The 19,995-nt window shown below is 39.7% G+C and overlaps 4 protein-coding genes across 4 annotated transcripts in view; all 4 read left to right on the plus strand.

The window, feature by feature from the left end:
• Positions 1–2,303, plus strand: part of LOC5503613 (nephrocystin-1) — a 31,623-nt gene extending 29,320 nt beyond the window's left edge. Inside the window, exons 24-26 of the mRNA XM_048727609.1 lie at positions 152–199; positions 440–556; positions 688–2,303. Coding sequence (XP_048583566.1) covers positions 152–199; positions 440–556; positions 688–822 — 300 coding nt within the window. The 3' untranslated portion in view covers positions 823–2,303. The remainder of the gene's footprint in view (positions 1–151; positions 200–439; positions 557–687) is intronic.
• Positions 2,304–2,448: 145 nt separating this feature from the next.
• Positions 2,449–7,639, plus strand: LOC5503607 (paired box protein Pax-3-B). Its single transcript, XM_001624560.3, has 4 exons — positions 2,449–4,110; positions 4,693–5,280; positions 5,728–5,948; positions 6,542–7,639. The coding sequence occupies exons 1-4, from the start codon at positions 4,050–4,052 to the stop codon at positions 6,725–6,727; spliced, it is 1,056 nt and encodes a 351-aa protein (XP_001624610.2). The 5' UTR covers positions 2,449–4,049; the 3' UTR covers positions 6,728–7,639.
• Positions 7,640–9,743: 2,104 nt separating this feature from the next.
• LOC5503608 (NADH dehydrogenase [ubiquinone] 1 alpha subcomplex subunit 6) lies at positions 9,744–14,260 on the plus strand. Its single transcript, XM_001624561.3, has 3 exons — positions 9,744–9,899; positions 11,876–12,004; positions 14,030–14,260. The coding sequence occupies exons 1-3, from the start codon at positions 9,780–9,782 to the stop codon at positions 14,156–14,158; spliced, it is 378 nt and encodes a 125-aa protein (XP_001624611.1). The 5' UTR covers positions 9,744–9,779; the 3' UTR covers positions 14,159–14,260.
• A 701-nt stretch (positions 14,261–14,961) lies between these two features.
• On the plus strand, positions 14,962–19,942 carry LOC5503614 (alpha-2A adrenergic receptor). The gene is made up of 3 exons (XM_032371889.2): positions 14,962–15,232; positions 15,417–15,798; positions 17,831–19,942. Exons 2-3 carry the CDS (start codon positions 15,516–15,518, stop codon positions 19,330–19,332), a joined length of 1,785 nt encoding a protein of 594 aa, XP_032227780.2. The 5' UTR covers positions 14,962–15,232; positions 15,417–15,515; the 3' UTR covers positions 19,333–19,942.
• Positions 19,943–19,995: the final 53 nt, after the last annotated feature.

Here is a 19,995-nt window from a genome sequence, read left to right on the forward strand (position 1 = left end):
TGTGTCAATCAATAGCGTTTTTATACAGCTACTCTTGAAAAAGTTTTCAGTCTAGAAAGGCATTTCAGATTTAGGAAATGCCAGACAATGGAAATGGATGCTCAAGCTGAGACTCTATAATAAAGCCTTCTTCGCTCCTTTTCTCTTTTAGAAACAATGGGACGGAAGGAAAAGTAAAGATTTGAACAGATCCCAGCGGGTATGGATTTAATTTAAAATTAACAAGCTTACCATGCGAGTAGCCCGCGTAAGGTCCGTCTTGCGTGGGATACATGGTCACCATGCGATGATCACCATGCGATGATCACCATGCGATGATCACCATGCGAGTAGCCCGTGTAAGGTCCGTCTTGCGTGGGATACATGATCACCATGCGAGTAGCCAGGGTATCCACTTGACTCTACTGTATTCACCTAACTCTTGATGTTTTTGTTATAGAAAAGCACAACTATCGTGAAGAATTTCTTCCGTGAGGTGTACATGGATAGTGTGTATCCTGTCATGAACTCAGCCAACCTAGCACCCTTCATCTGGGGAGACGACAAAAGAGAGCGGGTAAGAATAACTGTAATAACTGTTTTAGGAGTTTCGGGATTTCTGTGGCGGGGGGAATCGCTATTTACCAGGATAGAGATGTGTTTCTTTAGATGGACCAGCCCTAACTGTTGCCATTACTTTTGTTACAGGAGCGCCTTGCGTGGATTCTGGAATTCGAAAATCGGTCAGTACTAGAAAATCTCTTTTCCAGCGATAGACTTCATAAGCCGTTCAACATGGATAGATTGACCTTTAACGTGCTTTCAAGGCAGTCGGTCATGTAAATGGACAGTCGGTCATGTAAATGGACAGTCGGTCATGTGAATGGACAGTCGGTCATATGAATGGCCAGTCGGTCATATGAATGGCCAGTCGGTCATGTGAATGGACAGTCGGTCATTTGAATGGACAGTCGGTCATGTAAATGGACTGTCGGTCATGGGAATGGACAGTCGGTCATGTAAATGGACAGTCGGTCATGGGAATCGACAGTCGGTCATGTAAATGGACAGTCGGTCATTTGAATGGACAGTTGGTCATGTGAATGGACAGTCTGTCATGTAAATGGACAGTCGGTCAAGTGAATGGACAGTCGGTCATGTGAATGGACAGTCTGTCATGTAAATGGACAGTCGGTCATGGGAATGGACAGTCCGTCAAGTGAATGGACAGTCGGTCATGTGAATGGACAGTCGGTCATGTAAATGGACAGTCGGTCATGTAAATGGACAGTCGATAGTGTGAATGGGCAGTACCGAACCTCCGAGAACCGAGGACAGACCGCAATTCAACAGAAGGGTTGAAAAACCATCAGGAATACAAAAGCACGAAAGTGTGAAAATGGGCTAAAAGCCTCTAAAACCTGGCGCTAGGTGGGTATGCTACAGGCGTGATAGAAAGCGTCATTATCCGACCGCGTATACAAGACCAGTATTTGGAAAGCTGGCTACAAACCTACAAACTCGTCAAGGAAAAGTCGAAGGAAGATCGAAGGTTTATCGGACAATTGGTGTGGGGACTCAAGGCTTAATGCCCTCTTTTACGGAGTTACGGTTTTAAGGACGTTGAGTTGAAATCTGATACTTGATCGGTTCGTAAATCATCATCCGATACCTGATCATGACAAATACATAAGGACTCGCCGGTCAGAAGTGAATCTCATCGTTTGTACAAAGTAGACAAGCATGCGAAAGCGGGCTGGAATCGTTTTCCGTTATCCGGACAAATCAAAGGAGTTATGTGGCTAAATGCTAACGTATCATTCCTTGGTCGCTTGTGTACCCACCAGGGATTCATTCTCGCATAATCAATGAGCTCAATGGACATTATGAAGGACTTTTAAGTCCTTCATAGTATTAAAATACTCCTCGGGCTACTTTCTGGTGTCTAAAGTGTTCCCTGTGCTTTACGATAAACCTTAAAGAAGTGTAGGGTCTGGAACGAGGACTCGTGTGACGTCATATCTATTAACCACCACAGGAGACCCGATCGGTGTGTGAGGAGAGCAAGGCACTGTGTGTGAAAGGACAATTCTAAGCCTGTACAAAAGGAGAAAATTTAGAAATGTTTTACATAACTACGAGGTATAATTCCAGGCCCAAAACGCTGGAACTGTGGATTTGGAATCACACCGTTCACAATAAATGAACACACTATAAGAACAACTTTCATAATATAAAACAAACAAAGCAAAACTGATGTTTTATACACTTGTTCGTCAGATCCATCTGTAAATAATAACGTGAAAATATATAATTTATAGCAAGGGCAGTATTATTTTGATATCGTTGTCGCCGCGAAGCTTGGAGCCTCTGGTACCCAGGGTACTGTCACGATGATTTTTTTAGAAAAGGTATCGATTGAAATGGCGACACCACAGGGCTCCCACTGCGCCCTATACGAGGCGCGAAGAAGCTCTTCCATTTTATTATTTCTAGAAAACACCTGGCGAAAAAAGTCATAAGGTGCTGCAGCCCTAATTTCTAATATGTGGTTCCCGCATATAAATCAATCTCGTTTCGAAAGCTGTGGATTAGTTTCCAGGTAAACTTGCATGAATTCATGTTAACTACGAATTTGACGGCCGCCATTTTAAAAATAGGCCCTTCTTTTTTAAGATCCCCGAACATGAATTGGCTTCGCTAATCCACGAATCATAAATAAAAAAGGTGTGTTAACTCCTCAAAAAAATATTATAACAAAAGTTTTGTTTAAAACAGATAAATAAACACCAAATCTATTATTGAAATAAGCTGAGTACAATAAGAATCCAGTCAGAGTTCATAAAGGACAAAAAAATTACATGGAATTCAAGTGATAATAATTTGGAAAAAAAGACCTGTTCTTGGCTTTCCATCCAAGCAAAATATCACAAAAGGTTTCCTTTACTTTTTATACCCCGATTTCAATGCTCAAAACACACTGGAAATAACTTTTATAGCAAGTACATCACTACCAAAGAACAATTACAAATTTTTCTCTTTTTACTTAAATTATTAATTCAATAAAAAAATAAAATATATACTAGTAGATATTGTTCTAGCAATATTTGCCGCACAGTTCATGTGCCTAAACGAATTCAAGCGTAAACTTTTGGAAGAGATGCATTGTTTGATCACTCGTATGTCTCAATATGTAATGACACATCGACTTGATTGATTAACTAATTTGGTGAGATATGATTAGGTTTGCTGCGAGTGTTCATTACATCTTAGGTTCAAGAGGCTTTATCGCGAATGAGTCCATGTGATATATTTAGACGCAGGAAACAGATGTGTAAAGGGTAAAGCCCAAAACACGCGAAATACTGCATTTCTTATATCCTGTAACAGAGAAGAGTTACTACAGCATCATTTTCAACGTTCTCTGCCAGCCGCCATTTTGTCATTCCAGCATCATACAAAATGTGAAGAAAAAAAACCATTCCCAATTCAGCTGATTTGGGGAAACCTTTGCTTTCAATAACATTGGGTATTTAATTTTTAAAACTTTAACAAGAAGTTTGTCTTAATGTTGAATAAAAACAACAAAAGCGTCACATCTTCACGCTTGCTTCCAAGTCCGCAATGTGATATGAGTTATTTGTAAAAGCGACAGTAAGCAATTGGCTAATTAATTAAATTCAATGACTTACTTAAATAAACAAAGAGATATAACCCTCATCACGTCCTCAATCTTCCCGTTAACGGCACCTACTAAGAGTTATTCACGGAAACGTACTCAACTCCAATTGCAATTTAGTACATCTTCAGGCATGATACTTGTAACACCTTTTGTAGTCCGTCATCTTAACCTCATCAACACTCAGCTTAAACAACAGGTAATGAGGGAGTTTAAACTTGAAACTCATCCCCCAAAGGATCTCTCCTCTCAAAACAACTTTGAATGAAGTACACGTTCGTCATTCGACGCGCCTTTATGTTATTGCCAATGGACCTGTGATGATAAAAGGCTCCAACTGCGAGGTGAAGCACAGGAGAGATTCCCGCGTGTTCAGTTCACGGCTGCAAATATGTCATGCACTTGTTTCCAGCAGTGTCAGAGAGGCCCGTGCTGCATGCTATACCCTGCAGGTAAGGTAAATGTGCTGTTTGAAGGCCGGTTAACACTTGCGATTGTTTGTGCATTTTTCGTCGCATCTATCGCGACTGTTTTTTGTGTCGGGGCATTGTTAACTATGGTCGGAGCCATAGTTACAATTGATATCTGATTTATTTTCGAGTGTTGAATGAGAATTATTTACTATCAAATGGTGAGAATGCAAAACCACAAAGTAAAGCCACAAAAACTGGCAATCGGAAAGATCGTAAAAAAGGGTGTTGCCCTTTAAATCGACGTCAACGCCTAAATTGTTTAAATAAATGCTTCGTGTAAATATAGGTACAAAATGCTCGCTGTAATATCACAAATTTCTTGAGTCTCGAACTTGAATGTTTAAGGCTAAATCGAAAACCAAAGATGCCCGTGATTTCATGTCTTGTCCTTTACAGAAATTTAGACAGTAAAAAACGTGTGGGAACAAAATATAGAAACATTCAAACATTATTTGAATTAACATTTCAGCCTTACTAGTTTTCGAAACAAAAGGGTCATATCTGCTCATCATAAAAACTGTGAACATTCATTGTTTTCAAGTGCACATTCATTGTTTTCAGGCCCAAAGAAAGTTAACCAGTTGGGAGGTGGATACGTGAATGGAAAACCGCTGCCCCGTGAGATCCGAATCCAAATAATCGAGCTTGCGCGAAGTGGGGTCCGCCCTTGTGAAATCAGCAGACGTCTAAAGATCACGCATGGCTGCATAAGCAAACTGCTCGCAAAATTCCAGAAAACGGGCTCCCTTGAACCCGGCACTGTGTACAAAGGCCGCCCACGAGTGGTGACGTCACAGATAGAGAAGAAGATCGACCAGTACAGGGCCGAGCAGCCGGGGATCTTCTCTTGGGAAATCCGGGATCAGTTACTGCAGGAGGGCATCTGCGACCGTAGCGAAGTCCCCTCGCTGAGCTCTATTAGTAGGATAGTGAAGCGGAAGGTGTCAGAGGGAGAAAAGGATGTAGGAAGAATGACAGAGGAAGTAAAAGAAGAGTGTGAAGAGGTTTTATATGAAACAAGGGAACTCTTCGCCTACCGTCCCCCCATGCCACAATACAGGCACTCCATCCAGGAGATTCTCATGCCTTCGCCTACTGTCAACAAGCCGTTTTTCTACTTGACTGAGTCAAGCGGTGAAGAAAGCGTAGGTAGGTTTAATGCTTTTGAACAACCTTAAATACATAAAAGAAAACAAATATGTTTTACATATGTGGATGGCAAATATTGCTTGAGCTTAAAAGGTTAAAATAGCTCAAGACGCCGCATACAAAACGATGTAATAAGCATTAAAATATTTAAATGTTTTATGTGTATATTTGGGGGGGAAAGTCTACCTATAAAACGGCACGGTTTCTGGTTAGTGTGTATCCAAGTAAGTTTCAGTGTAACCTAAAAATGAGTCGGCCATTCAAGGTCTGATACGGCATCTGATGTATGTCTCAACACACATGTCATGAGAGTCTGTCTTTTATATGATAATTACCCTATTTCACCTAACCTAAGCTCACTTTACCTCATCACCTTGCCTCAATCAACGTGCTTTACCCTTTCTAATGATAATTCCGTTTGTTTTTTATATTTTTACTATTTGACAGCGTCAATCGACAGTGCCGACTCTGACCACGCCCACGATGAATTGTTCGCGCACTCCTCGTACCAGCCCCCTCCTCTGTTACTCACCCGGCGCACGCGCACTCGCTTCACCAGTCAGCAGCTGCATGTCCTTCAGTCGGAATTCACGCGCAACCCCTACCCCACCCTAGAGGAGAGAAAAGAGCTTGCTCGGTATCTTTGCGTCTGCGAGTCCCGCGTACAGGTGTGAAACGATGACATGTAATCTTTATTTTATTACATGTGCTTTTATTTTTCTTTCAATTATTCATTCAATCATTCAGTTTGTTTGTTTATTTATTTATTAATGTATTCGTCTTTCCGGATATGACCATTATGTCAGATGCCTGTGCTTTTACTATGATGGATATAGGTCTAAAACTAGCATTATACTCGACTTGGCTTTTTAGGTGTACATATATTTGCGAAAAACCTTTTTTTAAATTGCTCTTTCGATCATTTGCTTGTTTAAAGCCGCATTGTCACCAGTTTACTTCCGGAGGTCCGACGGAAACCTCAACCGTTAAAAGACAAAAGAATCTATTAAAATCCGAGATATTAAACACGCCAACCGCTCTAAATTATCAATCACATTTTCCAAGAAACTTCCAATAAACACACTGCTTTCAATATTTTGAGATATTTTTCGCGTTTTCCGTTAAAAATCATCGGATATTGTTACGTAATCGACCGGAAGTAAACTGATGACAATGCGGCTTTAAGAGTAGTAAATATACATACCATTATATAAAATAGTTTAAAAATATATAATTCCCCTGTTGAATGATTACTTTTCAGGTCTGGTTCTCAAACAAACGTGCGCAAGACAAACGTCGTACGCGATCTGTTGACCTTTCACCTGCAAACGTGGACACCTTATCGATTGCCTATCCATGTCACGTGACAACCTGCCCAGTCCTCCACTCGCACCCACTCCTGCCAAGCTCTGCGGGGCTGTACTTTCCCGTTGGTCACAGGGTTTGACCTGGTCGATGTTCCGAGGAGGGGCGTTCAATAGATATGAGGCGTTTATTAGAGAAGGGCGTTTATTACAAATTATAACAAACCCAAGTGCAATCGGGTTCTAAAGCAAGCGTTTCTTGGCATTTGGCAATACGCTACTCACTTAGATTAAGCAAGAAGGCAATGAAATTTGATTTATATTACGGGAATACCTATGTCGTTTGTTTCTTAAACGGGAGGTAGGGGAGCAGGGGAAGGGGGCTTTTGTTAAAAGGGGCACCTCGCCTCGCCTCACCTCACCTCATCTCACCCCACCTCACCCCACCCCACCCCACCTCACCTCACCTTACCATACATCACCTCACCTCACCTTACCACACCTTACCTCACCTCACCTTAACTCAGCTTACCTCACCTCACCTTAACTCAGCTTACCTTACCTCAACTCACCTTAGCTCAACTCACATCACCTTACCTCAACTCACATCACCTTAGCTTGCCTTAACATACGTTACCTTAAAACATACTTTACCTTTCTCGTTTTTCGTTACCTCTCCTCACCTTTATCACAACTCGGTGCTGGCAAAGGAAAACTATTCAAGAATGAAAAAAGGTGATTAAGTTGTTGGCAATTGTTGGCGAGTGTTTAAAAAGATAAAAATAGCAATAAAATAAATTAATTAATAAAAAACTGGAGGTGGTTTCGCGACAAAGGTGGGTAAAATACGCAGGAGGAAGTGACTAATTAAGCGTAAGATAATTCAGTGTATCCAAGTGCTGATATTTATAGCTCGTCTGGCTAACTTGTGATTGAAATGATAGACTTGATTAGGGATGAAGTGTAACAAGACATAACAAGCAGCAAACATGTATAAATAACTTTTCCGATATTTTTTCTTATAAACGGATCTAGAAATAAAAGAGTGATGTGTACATTTAGCGATTTAGCATAACAGTACTAAAATAAAATCGATCCCTCACTGCCTATTCAGGCGCGTACACAGGGTGAGCGCACTCCCCCTCCCCCCCCCCCCCCCCCCTTGGCGGCCAAAAGGGGTCCTTTTAGGTAATCTTCAAATAATGTGCTTTTTCCATCTGATACTTCCCCCCTTCACTGGAGCGTGATTGGTGAGGAGAGTGTTAGCCAGACACTGGAGCGTGATTGGTAAGAAGAAGAGTGTGACCCAGACAATGAAGCGTGATTGGTGAGAAGAAGAGCGTGACCCAGACAATGGAGCGTGATAGGTTGAGAAGAAAGGCGTGACCCAGACACTGGAGTGTGATTGGTGAGAAGAAGAGCGTGGCCCAGACCCTGGAGCGTGATTGGTAAGAAGAAGAGTGTGACCCAAACAATGAAGCGTGATTGGTAAGAAGAAGAGTGTGACCCAGACAATGAAGCGTGATTGGTGAGAAGAAGAGCGTGACCCAGACACTGGAGCGTGATTGGTGAGAAGAAAAGCGTGACCCAGACACTGGAGTGTGATTGGTGAGAAGAAGAGCGTGGCCCAGACCCTGGAGCGTGATTGGTGAGAATAGCGTGACCAAGACACTGTAGCGTGACTGGTGAGAAGAAGAGTGTGACACAGACACTGGAGCGTGATTGGTGAGAGCGCGAAAAATGACCGTTCCCTTGGTCCTTTTTCTTTGATCCTTCCCTAGGAGCTTTTAGAGAGATTTATTTATTTATTTTTGTCTAATCTTGGTATCGCATCAGCGAACGAAGCTGATTTTTCGTGTCCACACCACAGGCTTTCCAGTCTGCTGATTTGTATTTTTATTTCATGCTGATCAGCGGTCTTTTTAGAGCATGCGCGAGTTTCATATAGTAGATGCAATTTTTGTGTGTCCACACCACAGGCTTCCCAGTCGGCTGATTCGTATTTTCATTTCATGCTGATCGGCGGTCTTTTTCGAGAACCCCTGTACTAAAACATGTTCGTCCTGTCCTCCGAGCATCACTTTCTATTAGAAACTGCTATTTTTTATTAGTGAAAGTTCATTTATTATCCCAAGAGGGGCGTGAGGATACTGTGAAGGGGCCTCGAAATTTTTTTTGAAGTGTTTGGATTTTAAAAGGGGGGGGGGGGGTCACTGATTCTTTTGGGTGTTGTCTCCACAATATAGTTTGGTGAAGTTTCTAATCAGACTTCTTGCCTCGGTTTGGGGGCAGTTATTTGTCATGCGTAATCCAGGAGTCCAGGATACGTATTAAGCCACATTTTATCTATGCAATGCAAACCTGTATACACCCTAAATACATCTTTTTATGGTTTCCGCTATAAAATATTATAAAGTGCTTATGTTCCATATCTAAAATATAAGCAAAACATTTTAATGCTATAAGCGCTTATTCTCCATCATCAAAATCCTCGCTCATATCTGATTCGCTATCTTCCTCGCTCTCTTTCTTTTCAATTTTCTCATGCTGCGCTTCTCTTGCAAGGAGAAGATCGAAAAGCCTTTTTGCTTCTTTTACGTCATCTTATTCTTTAACCATTATAAGGTTGCAACCTGGAGTTAGTCGCATCTTTGAGAAATTGAGTGCCTTCACTTTTATTTAAACATTTTCAGCGAATTCTTTCCCCTCCACATTTATGACCAGCTTGTAGCTAATCTCTTGCTTGCGTTCCTTTAACATTGTCATGGCGTTCCTTTCTTTGCTCCTTCTTTCTTCGTTTTTCGGGAGGGGGGGGCACCGAAAATATGGGGGAAGAGTAAGGGGGGGCATGGAAAATTTTTGTTCCTCCTGAAGGGGTGGTAAACTAATTTTATCCCTTATCAAAATTCCCCCCCCCCTCCCCCCCACCCTCGGGATAATAAATGAACTTTCCCTGATAATTTTATTTATTTATTTATTTATTTTTTGCTAGACGCCTGAGTACGAGAGCTAAACTCGAATATTTCCCTTTATGGAAAGTTTTTTTTTTCTATCCACGCCTCTAACACGATTGGGTCTTGATCAATTATTTAGACCCCGAGTCTTACTTAGGAATGTACGACAGTCCAGGATCCCTGTGTACTGTTCTCTGGGTATTTGTTCTACCCACAATCCTTTTCAAGTGGATAATCCAAGATGGCCGCCAAACAAGTCGCTCAGACTGTTGGAAGAGCGGTGGCAAAACCACTTTTGTCCACGACTCCAGCTGAAGCCAGGCGAAGAGTGTTTAACCTGTATCGTGCCTGGTGGAGAGAGGTATGTTTTTATTTCTTGTTTAAAGTTTTTCAAGCCCATGTCTTGCCAAACAATACCAAAATGTTGTGTTAGTTGAGTGATAGTGATTAGCCGTGTTAGCTAATGTTGTATTTGCTCCATAAAATTTAATCATCTGACTACATTGTTTGTAGATATTTTTCTATCTTATGTCATGCTTTATTTTCTGTTGCTAAAGCTTGAATTTCACAGTGTTGTTTTTGCACCATAACTTTCAACCCTCTTAGCACCTCTTATCAGAAGTACCAAGATAGCTAATGCGGGAGAATACAGTAAATGTATGGATATTTTCAAGAAAATTAGGCTTGAGATTCAAAATCTTAGACTCCCGCCTAATGCAGGAGAGCTGACAGCTGTGTTGCTATTGGAGAATCCATGTATTGTAACCATCAAAACTTTATGCGTATCAAGTAAACAAATTAGCATAAATAAAAACAAATCGAGACAAAAGCTATATTAATCCCATCTACACTAACAGTTTTTGTTGACAATTTTTAGTTGACAACTATATTTGTTGGCATCTACACTAGCAATTTTTCATGAGTGACAATTTTAAATTGCCGAGGAAAAGCAAACCTGCTAGCTTTTGAGCAACTATAATTGCCTCATAAAAATTGACGACTTTGCTCCATCTACACTAGCAAATAAAAAATTGCCACATAAAAATTGTCAACTAAAAATTGTTAGTGTAGATGGGGCTTTATTCTTGCACATGTTCCTGTGACCATTTATATGGCTATCAGATACCAGGACTCAGCCTTTTATATGCTCCCCATAAAGCACTGCAAGTCGCAATACATTGATTTTCGAGTGCAATTTTATTTGAAATATGTGTAAAAAGAACACATAAAAAAATCCTTTTGGAAAGCTACTGTAACAAAACCTAGTAATAATATAAGCTACATAAAATAAATACTGCATTCAATTCCACATTTTTTTTGGAAAGCTACTGTAACAAAACCTAGTAATAATATAAGCTACATAAAATAAATACTGCATTTAATTCCACATTTTTTTGGAAAGCTACTGTAACAAAACCTAGTAATAATATAAGCTACATAAAATAAATACTGCATTTAATTCCACATTTTTTTGGAAAGCTACTGTAACAAAACCTAGTAATAATAAAAGCTACATAAAATAAATACTGCATTTAATTCCACAATTTTTTGGGAAAAGTACTGTAACAAAACCTAGTAATAATAAAAGCTACATAAAATAAATACTGCATTTAATTCCACAATTTTTTTTGGAAAAGTACTGTAACAAAACCTAGTAATAATAAAAGCAACATAAAATAAATACTGCATTTAATTCCACAATTTTTTTTTGGAAAAGTACTGTAACAAAACCCAGTAATAATCTATCTATCTATCTATCTATCTATCTATCTATCTATCTATCTATCTATCTATCTATCTATCTATCTATCTATCTATCTATCTATCTACATTGTTAATCCACAAAGGGGTTACCATCACTATGGATATAAATTAATTGTATAAGTAAATAAATAAAAAATACATTAATTAATTAATTAACTAAAAAAAATAATAATAGAAATAATAATAATAATAAAAATAATAATAATAAAAATAATAATAAGGCAGAATAAAAATAATAATATGGCAGAATAAAAAAAAGATGAAATAAAGTAAAAAGATAAAAATCGTTTAAACAGCATTATTGGTATTGATATAATTTTATTAATTTAATTTACTACATAAAATAAATACTGCATTTAATTCCACATTTTTTTTGGAAAGGTACTGTATTTGATACAGTACAGTACCTACATGTTAATGACTATAAAGACTACAGTCAAGCTGTAGTTCCAATGACAAAACAGTATTTAAAGTATTAAGTTAACTGCTAATTATGGAACTTCAAAAAACGAATTATTCTAGGTTTATTAGGTTCTTTGGATACAGATTGATGTATTTTTTTGTTCCTTCCAGATTCCTCACACTGTACAGGCCTTTGCACTAGATATCAGTGTCAAGTCTGGCCGTAACAAGGTCCGGGAGGAATTCATGAAGAATGCCAATGTCAAAGACTTGAGAATTATTGACATGCTGGTTATTAAGGTAAGTCAAGGGCTGGTTATTAAGGTAAGTCAAGGGCTAATTATGCTTCCTCCTCTTTTTTATAAGATATTCTAATTTTCAATTGAGGCTGGGCCATAATTATGTTGGGAGCATTTTAAGTCTGAAATATTCTTAAGGATGCTCTTAAAGCAGCAATTATCACCAGTTTACTTTCAGTCAATTATCTTACAGTTTCAGATGATTCATAACGGAAAAAAGAAAAAATATTTCAAAATTGAAAAATCAGTGTGATTTTGAAAGTTTCTTTGAGGATATGGCTGATAATTCAGAGGGGATGGCCTGTTAGATTGTGTGGATTCTAATAGATTCTTTTGTCTTTTCCGGTCTAGATTTTGTCTGCCGCATTAATTTTTAGTGTATGAATATAACACCCAATTATCTAACAGTTTCAGATGATTCATAACGGAAAAAAGGAAAAATATTTCAAAATTGAAAAATCAGTGTGATTTTGAAAGTTTTTTTGAGGATATGGCTGATAATTCAGAGGGGATGGCCTGTTCGATTGTGTGGATTCTAATAGATTCTTTTGTCTTTTCCGGTCTAGATTTTGTCTGCCGCATTAATTTTTAGTGTATGAATATAACACCCAATGAATTAATAGAAGAGAATTGCAGAAATCATAAATAGAAATAATAATATAAGAGGTTGTGGTAAACACAATTTGGTATGTTCTCACAGTAGAATGTTTTTAAAATTTCATAAAATCTCAGGATGGACATTCCTATAAAAACTTTTTATTTAAAAATTAATATTAAAATTTATACTGCAATCCCAGCAGTATATATAAGTCAACCCTTTCGTTGATTTGCTTATAAAATCATCAAATAAGGCAGAAAATTCCTTCAAGTATTTATGTAGCAAGTAATAGCAAACACAATGTACAGTACGGCCTGCAGGGAACATAACATTTTGTGCGCGAATTTTGCGCGTTTGTTTGCGTGTAGTTTGAGTGTAATTAGATTCATACACTCAAACTCCTTGAGTGGACTACACGCGCCAATCTACACGCACCTGTTTGCCACATTAACTTCTATGAAATCCCTTGAGGGTATTTGTGGCTACAACTCAATGCCATGCGTTTGTATGCGGAAAGAAAACTTCGGCGTTTGATGGGCGTTAGGCATTCAATGTGATAGAATTCCGCTATTCAAAAGCCTAATTCAACTTTAGCTCCTTTACTTTATATCGGCAATAAACACTGATCTCTACAAATTTCATGCCTAATTTGGCTTAATACAAGTAGTTTTACCAAGCGAAAGTAGAAAGTTTTTTTTTGTATTATCAAGAAGGAATAAATGCGAAGGTTGTGTGTTGAACTGGTGCTTTCTTGCTCAAACAACAAAAAAAATTTACCGAAGCCGTGTCAAACTAATATATTTAGCTGCGCTCCGTGCTACTAAAATCGCTACAAAATCTTTAGTAGCGATAGGAGAGAAGTTCTTGATGTACGAAAGAAAATAAATGTAAAAGTTTTGCGCCTGTGCGGCTTTATTCTTGTCGAACAGCGAAATAGAACCGAAGGCGTATCAAACAATCACTGTCGCCCTTCTGAATCGTCCTACAAAAATATTCTTTGCATTTTTACGTCTAGGAAAGATTGGTTTCACTCAAATTTTCTGAGCTTCTGAGTCAAACAAAGTCTGTTAGTCTAATTCGCAACTTTTAAAATTTCGATGCGACTTTTTGTAATGGTGTCATTGAAATTTGCAGCTTTTATCTTAGAGTTAATAAATAACGCCATACCGAATAGCTTTTTCAAATAAGGTTGCACTCTGGGACTTCATGTGACACTTGGTCCCCTAAAACCAGAATGATGTTTAGGTGTAAATAATTAAGAATGTCAAGGTTTTCCAAAACCTGGAATAGTCTTTAATCTCTTTTGTTTGCGCTTTCTAACCCATTAAATACTGCGGGATGCGACTCATAAATTCTCCCAGTGCAACCATATCTAGGCATGTACATACAGTACACTGACTTTCATTGATTTTTGTTTTCTCATTCCAGGGCAAGATGGAACTGGAAGAGACTCATAATATTTGGAAGCAGAGGACGCATGTGATGAGATACTTCAAGGAGACTGAGAACCAGAGGAGATCAGACTTCCTGGGACGATTTTATGAAGGATATGACTAGTTCTTCATTTTGCCTCTATTGTAAATGTCTTGCTTTATGCCCTGTGAGTTGTTATCTTAGTGTGTGTTCAACAAAATGATAATAAAATGCTTTTTAACACTTTTCTCTTGTTGTATTGTCGAAGGTAGCGCAAAGTAATCAATCTAGCACTTGGTGCGTGGAAAAAAATGCGTTTGTGTGTTTCTATTTAATTCTGTCTTTAATAATTCGGGTTTTTTTTTCAATTTTCTTATATCAATATATTTGTTTATTAATTTTTTTTTCATTATCCTAATTTCGATTATTTACAATTTATTTCCGCTTTCCTGTTCAAGATGTTTCGCGTTACTTTCTCGGAATTCACATTCATAAAGTCTTGCTAGTCGATGTGAGCCAGGAAAAGGCTTTTTGCATGGATGATTGATTAGACAATTTCTTGTTGTGAATATTATGAAAAGAACGTGTGGATAAGAGTCCCAAATGGACACTTTTCTTTTTGTCTATTTTCGCATTCACTTAACATTCAGTCAACAACAAAGATGATCAACAATTCAAATCCGTACGAAATTGTGATAAAAATAACACTGCTCGCATTTAGGTTATTATTGGCGTGAAGAACCTCGTCATCCCATGAAAAGTAAAAAAAAATTGTCCAGCTGCCCCATCGAAAATGCTTTCTCATTTGGTTTCCCGTATTATTTCTCAACAAACTATAATTAAAAGGATTTTGAGTGAGTTCTAGTAACTGTTGTCAAGGGCTTCAGTCCGTAACACGAGAGAGCAAGTTCTTACAGGAAGTGTGCACCAAAAGCCTTATCCATACTCTTGAGTAGCCAAGTGTCACACTGACATCTAAGACTAACATCCGAGGTGTTATAGCAACAGCATAACAAAAGTAGGCTAGATAATTTAGACTTTCTTAAAGTACCACCCTCTCTACCACTGTTCATATTCCGGCGACCCCGCTCGCTTAGGTTCGCTTCAGACTCCTCCATTACGGACCTCTCTCGACAGAGTGACTGTGACGGCGACTTGGAGCAAGTCTATTAACCGCACTACCCAGCAAACATGGCAACATGAGCGCCAACAAATAAGGTATGCTAGATCATTGGGCTGACAATAGTAGCTTGATAATTAACTTGGCGAAATTGGAGATAAAGGATATACTCTCCTTAAAGCAGGTGGCCTTAGAGTTATCAATTTTTAGTCCCAATCCTGAGTAGCTACGTGCAAAAAGATAAAATCAACAACGCTGACATCACCATAGTTTCATCTACAGCTTTAAATAACCGACTCGTCTATTAAAGAAACCGAGAAATAAGTTACAGCACGGAAGTCCACAGTCAAGACTGTGCTTGTCTTACGGAAACGAAAAGCGATGGAGTGCGCCAACTGTTCCTTCAACTCATCGACAAAGATACCTTTGACATTTGCGGAGGTTATCGGGAAGCCACAAGTAGCGCTAATGTTCGTCTTTCTCACGTTTTTGATGCTTTGGATACTGGTTGGTAATTTCTTGGTGGTTTGGACGGTGTATGTGACACGAAGGATGCACTTTGCTGCCTTCTACTTCGTGGCGAGTTTGTCAGTGGCTGACTTTCTGGTTGGCCTGCTGGTTCTGCCTATATCGATAGCGTATCATCTTATTTACGAAATGAAAGGTAAGGTGAACACTTTCATAATCTTCTGCTTCTAGCAGTTTTGAAATCGATCTAGAGTTAGAGGGTAGCATTACGGACTTCTGAGAATTCTATGGCAACACCTTTAAGATCTCAGCGTTGTTTTTCTCTGCCATCTCGTGGGTTTTTCAACAATTATGTTTCATTCGAGTAAATCTGGTTTTCTTTTCTTTTCCTTTCTCATTTATTTCGAAAAATGATTACGGCTAGATTATGTTCTCCCTGGAAAGTTTTATTGTTAACTAATATACTTTGTTATTTTTAGAAAAAAATTGTATGCGGCAATAACCCGTAATTGACACAATAAATACGAATTTGTCTGCCTGTTGTAATTGACAAGTGATGACGGTTATTATGCAAGAGGGGTTAAATATTGAGAATATGAAAAAACCTATGCGTCACTCTGCGATAATATCCTACTATCCAAGGTCTTGTCAATCCTCGAGGACTATCTTTGCTCAATCCTGATAATAATTTGTCCAAATACATAACGAAAGAATAGCTTTTTGAAACGTTACCTGTCTAGTAACGTATCTATTGAAAAGCTCAAAGTATAGTGCAGCTTTCGAAATCTTTTTTGATTCCGTTCCAAGTTCAGTGTTGCTTGGACTTTGGTGAGTATTATATTTTTGCCCAAGTGGATAAAATAAAAACGGGAAAAAAAATGGCAAGTACGGTATTTTACCCCTTGCGTAGTCAAACGTGAAAGCGTTTCTTATTTTTAGCCTATGATACGGTAAAATGCTTCTTCTAGAGACTCAAATTGGTATCTATTCCTTACTAAATCATAGCGGAAGTGTTGCTTTTGCCTAAAAAATGACTTCAGAGAAGAGGATGGGCTTTTTTGTTGAAACAATTTGGCACAGGTGTTTTTTATCTAATTATTCTTTGCTACTCCTATTAGTTTTCCCTTTGCGATCTCTGTGTTACTCAGGTTTTCTTCTTTACCTAACGTGTCGAGAATAACATAATGTTCCTATTCACTATGATACTAGCGATTTTTTAAAAGTGTGGTTTTCTTCCAGCGGGTGATTTTAGGTCCGCTCGGGAAGAGTCCGGGAAGTGTTCAGCTTTGTTTTTAGAATAGTTCTTTATCATTTGTAACATATTTTGCAAATTAACGGAATATTGAATATCGAATGTTGTTTTATCTCCGCGTTTATATTCCCGTGTCCGTTTGCTGAAATGTTGATTGGTGGGGCTTCCTTGGGCGGCAAGACCTCAAAGGAATGATAGTAATAACATTCGACTGCCTGAAACAAATCACAAGTCCATTAATACTTTTCCTTTCTAAAACACTTTTAAAATAAATTACCAAAGGTAGATACACTTTATTCTCGCGAATGACATAAGTGTCTTTTCTATCGTATAATATACGTGTCTTTTCTGTATTATTCCCTAATGATAAGTCAACGATCGAGATGATTCTACTTTCAATTTTCAAAGTTAGTTGATTCTTTGAACTCCTGAACAGTAATTTGCACTTGCTGATAAAAAAGTTCTCCATCATTCATATAACGCTGAATAAATATAATCGATAGAAACAGGATTTGTTATCGCGGTCAGTTTCCGCATTCTACGTGCTAATTAGAAGAAAAATAACAAGAAACGGGAAGAGAATGAACATTTTCCATATTCATGGGAAAAAAGGGAAAGCGAAAAGTAGAATACGGTTAGCATTATTCACGTTGTTTTAAGTAAAAGCCTTTGCCTTTACGTAAATAATTTTAAACTTCGTCTGCTATTGTGGAATAAATGTGACTTATCAAGTTTTGTCAGGCGCGTACTTACGTGGGCGGGCCAAAAATTGGGTCATTTCTTATATTGGAATTTTCAAATACTGTGCTTTTTCCATGTGATGATCCAGATGACTGCGCACTCTATAGTTTAAAAAACCACCCCTTGCCCCTCCCCCCTCTCTGATAGCGCGGAGCTACAGCTATGTGTGATCGATGGAAAGTTTCTTTGTCATGAAATAACCAGCTAAAATCCTTGACTCTTGCGTATTTTTCAGGTCAATGGACATTTGGACTCCACACGTGTAACTTCTGGCTATTCGCTAACTTCTGGTTCTGCTCGGCGTCTGTCTTCAACCTGTGTCTTGTCAGCTGGGATCGATATGTCGCCGTGACGTCACCACTCCACTACCAAACGCGCATGTGCGAGGAGCGCGTCGTCAAACTGATCGCTGGAAACTGGGCGTGGTCGCTTGTCCTGGCGGGATGTCTCATCATCGGTTTTCACTTCTCTCAGCAGAGAGTGATTTGCTCCGTGAAGGGAATAGACCCAGAGATTCTCCTTGTTGCTGTAATAACCATGTTTATACTACCTTGTATTTTCCTTGTCTTCGTCAACCTTAAAGTATGGTTCATAACGCGTCGCCATCACCATCAAATCGGGATTAGCAAAACTCTTGAGCTTTCATGTACCACACGCTATCCCGAATCGATTCCGCAAGAAAACCCGCGCAAGTGGTCGATCCCGCGGGACACATGCGAACTAGGTCGCCTGTCAAAAAGAAGCTTGCGAGGTAGGGCTTATCCACGACGAAAAACATCTGTAATAGTCATGATCCCAAGAGATGTCTCACTGTCGATACTCCAGGAAGTCCCGAACGAATCTTCGATCACATGGGTGACAAAGAACTATTCGATCCCGCGCGAAACCCGGAAAAACTCTTCGATCCTGCGTGAGACCCGGAATGACTCTTCGATCCCGCGTGAGACCCGGAATGACTCATCGACCCCGCGTGAGACCCGGAATGACTCATCGATCACACGAGAGACACCAAACAACGCTTTAATCACAAGGGATACCCCGAACGACTCTTCGATCTCGCGCGAAACCCCAAACGACTCTTCGATCACGCGCGGGACCCCGAACGACTTTACGATCACGCGCGAGACCCCGAACGACTCTTCGATCCCGCACAAGATCCTACACGACACTTGGATCCCGCGTGAGATCACGCACGACTCTTCGATCCCGCGCGAGACCCCGGACGACTCTTCTATCCCGTGCGAGACCTCGAACGACACTTCGATTCCGCGAGAAGTCATGAACGATACTTGGATCTCGCATGAGATCCCTAACGACTCGGACTCCTCGAACCCTAACAACTCTTCTATCCCGTGGAAGATCACGAACGACTCTTCGATACGACGAAAAACTCCGAGCGTCTCATCGTTTCCGAGAGACGAAGTGGAACAAGTTAAAGAATCTAAATATGTGCGAGGACTGTTTGATAGAGGAAGACGGCGAACGATCAAACAAGAGATCAAGACATTTCGCATATTCCTGGTTGTCATTGGTGTTTTCGTGGCTTGTTGGACGCCTTTTTTCGTGGTGATGCTGATGGGAATATTTTCGCCTGTGTCGGGTTTTGTTCTGTACATCACTATCGTCTTGACGTATTGTAATAGTGCGTTGAACTCGCTTATTTACGGAGTGCTCAGTCGCAACTGTAGACGTGCAATGCGATCTAGCATCTCCCTAAAGCGATGGAAATCAATGTAGTTGTTACCATGGTGATTATCGTTAGAGATACGCACAAGGCAGCCGCTGCGTGCACAGGGGGATGTGCGTTTCCCTCCCTCCCACGGCGGCCAAATAGCTGGTCATTTCTTATTACGGAATCTTTTCTGAAACCTATGACCTCGCAGCCCCTCAGTCAATCCTGGGAACGCGCCTGGTAGGCCACCACTCTCACGACTATTCAAAAACTTGAGAGAACAGGGCCGTAGCAGGGTTGGGGACTGGGGAAAAAATTGTATTGTATTAGGAAATGACTAGTAAGGGCGTGGCTGGGGACTGGGGGCACGTGCCCCAAAATATTGTATTAGGAAATGACTAGTAAGGGCTTGGCTGTGCCACCTATATTTTCTTAATGTCCCCCCCCCCCCCCTAATCATTTTGAGGCCTGCTGCGGCACTGGTATAATTATCAGCATGGTGACAGACATCCTCCTCCTCTACTGTTATTGTTGTATCAACCGACCGGGTTAACATTCCCTGCTATCAGAGGCCTCTTTTCTCTGTATTTCGCTGGGCTGGAGTTCGCGAGGAAAAGATACCTCTGCCATGGGTCGAAACTGTTTCTGTTGCGCATGCGTGAGCGTTAATAAGCGACCGACGTGCCAAAACCCGTACCATCGCGCGAAAGCTGTCAATATGCTTTGCA

The sequence above is a fragment of the Nematostella vectensis genome, chromosome 5 (assembly GCF_932526225.1).
Source record: "Nematostella vectensis chromosome 5, jaNemVect1.1, whole genome shotgun sequence".
Taxonomy (NCBI): Eukaryota; Metazoa; Cnidaria; class Anthozoa; order Actiniaria; family Edwardsiidae; genus Nematostella; species Nematostella vectensis.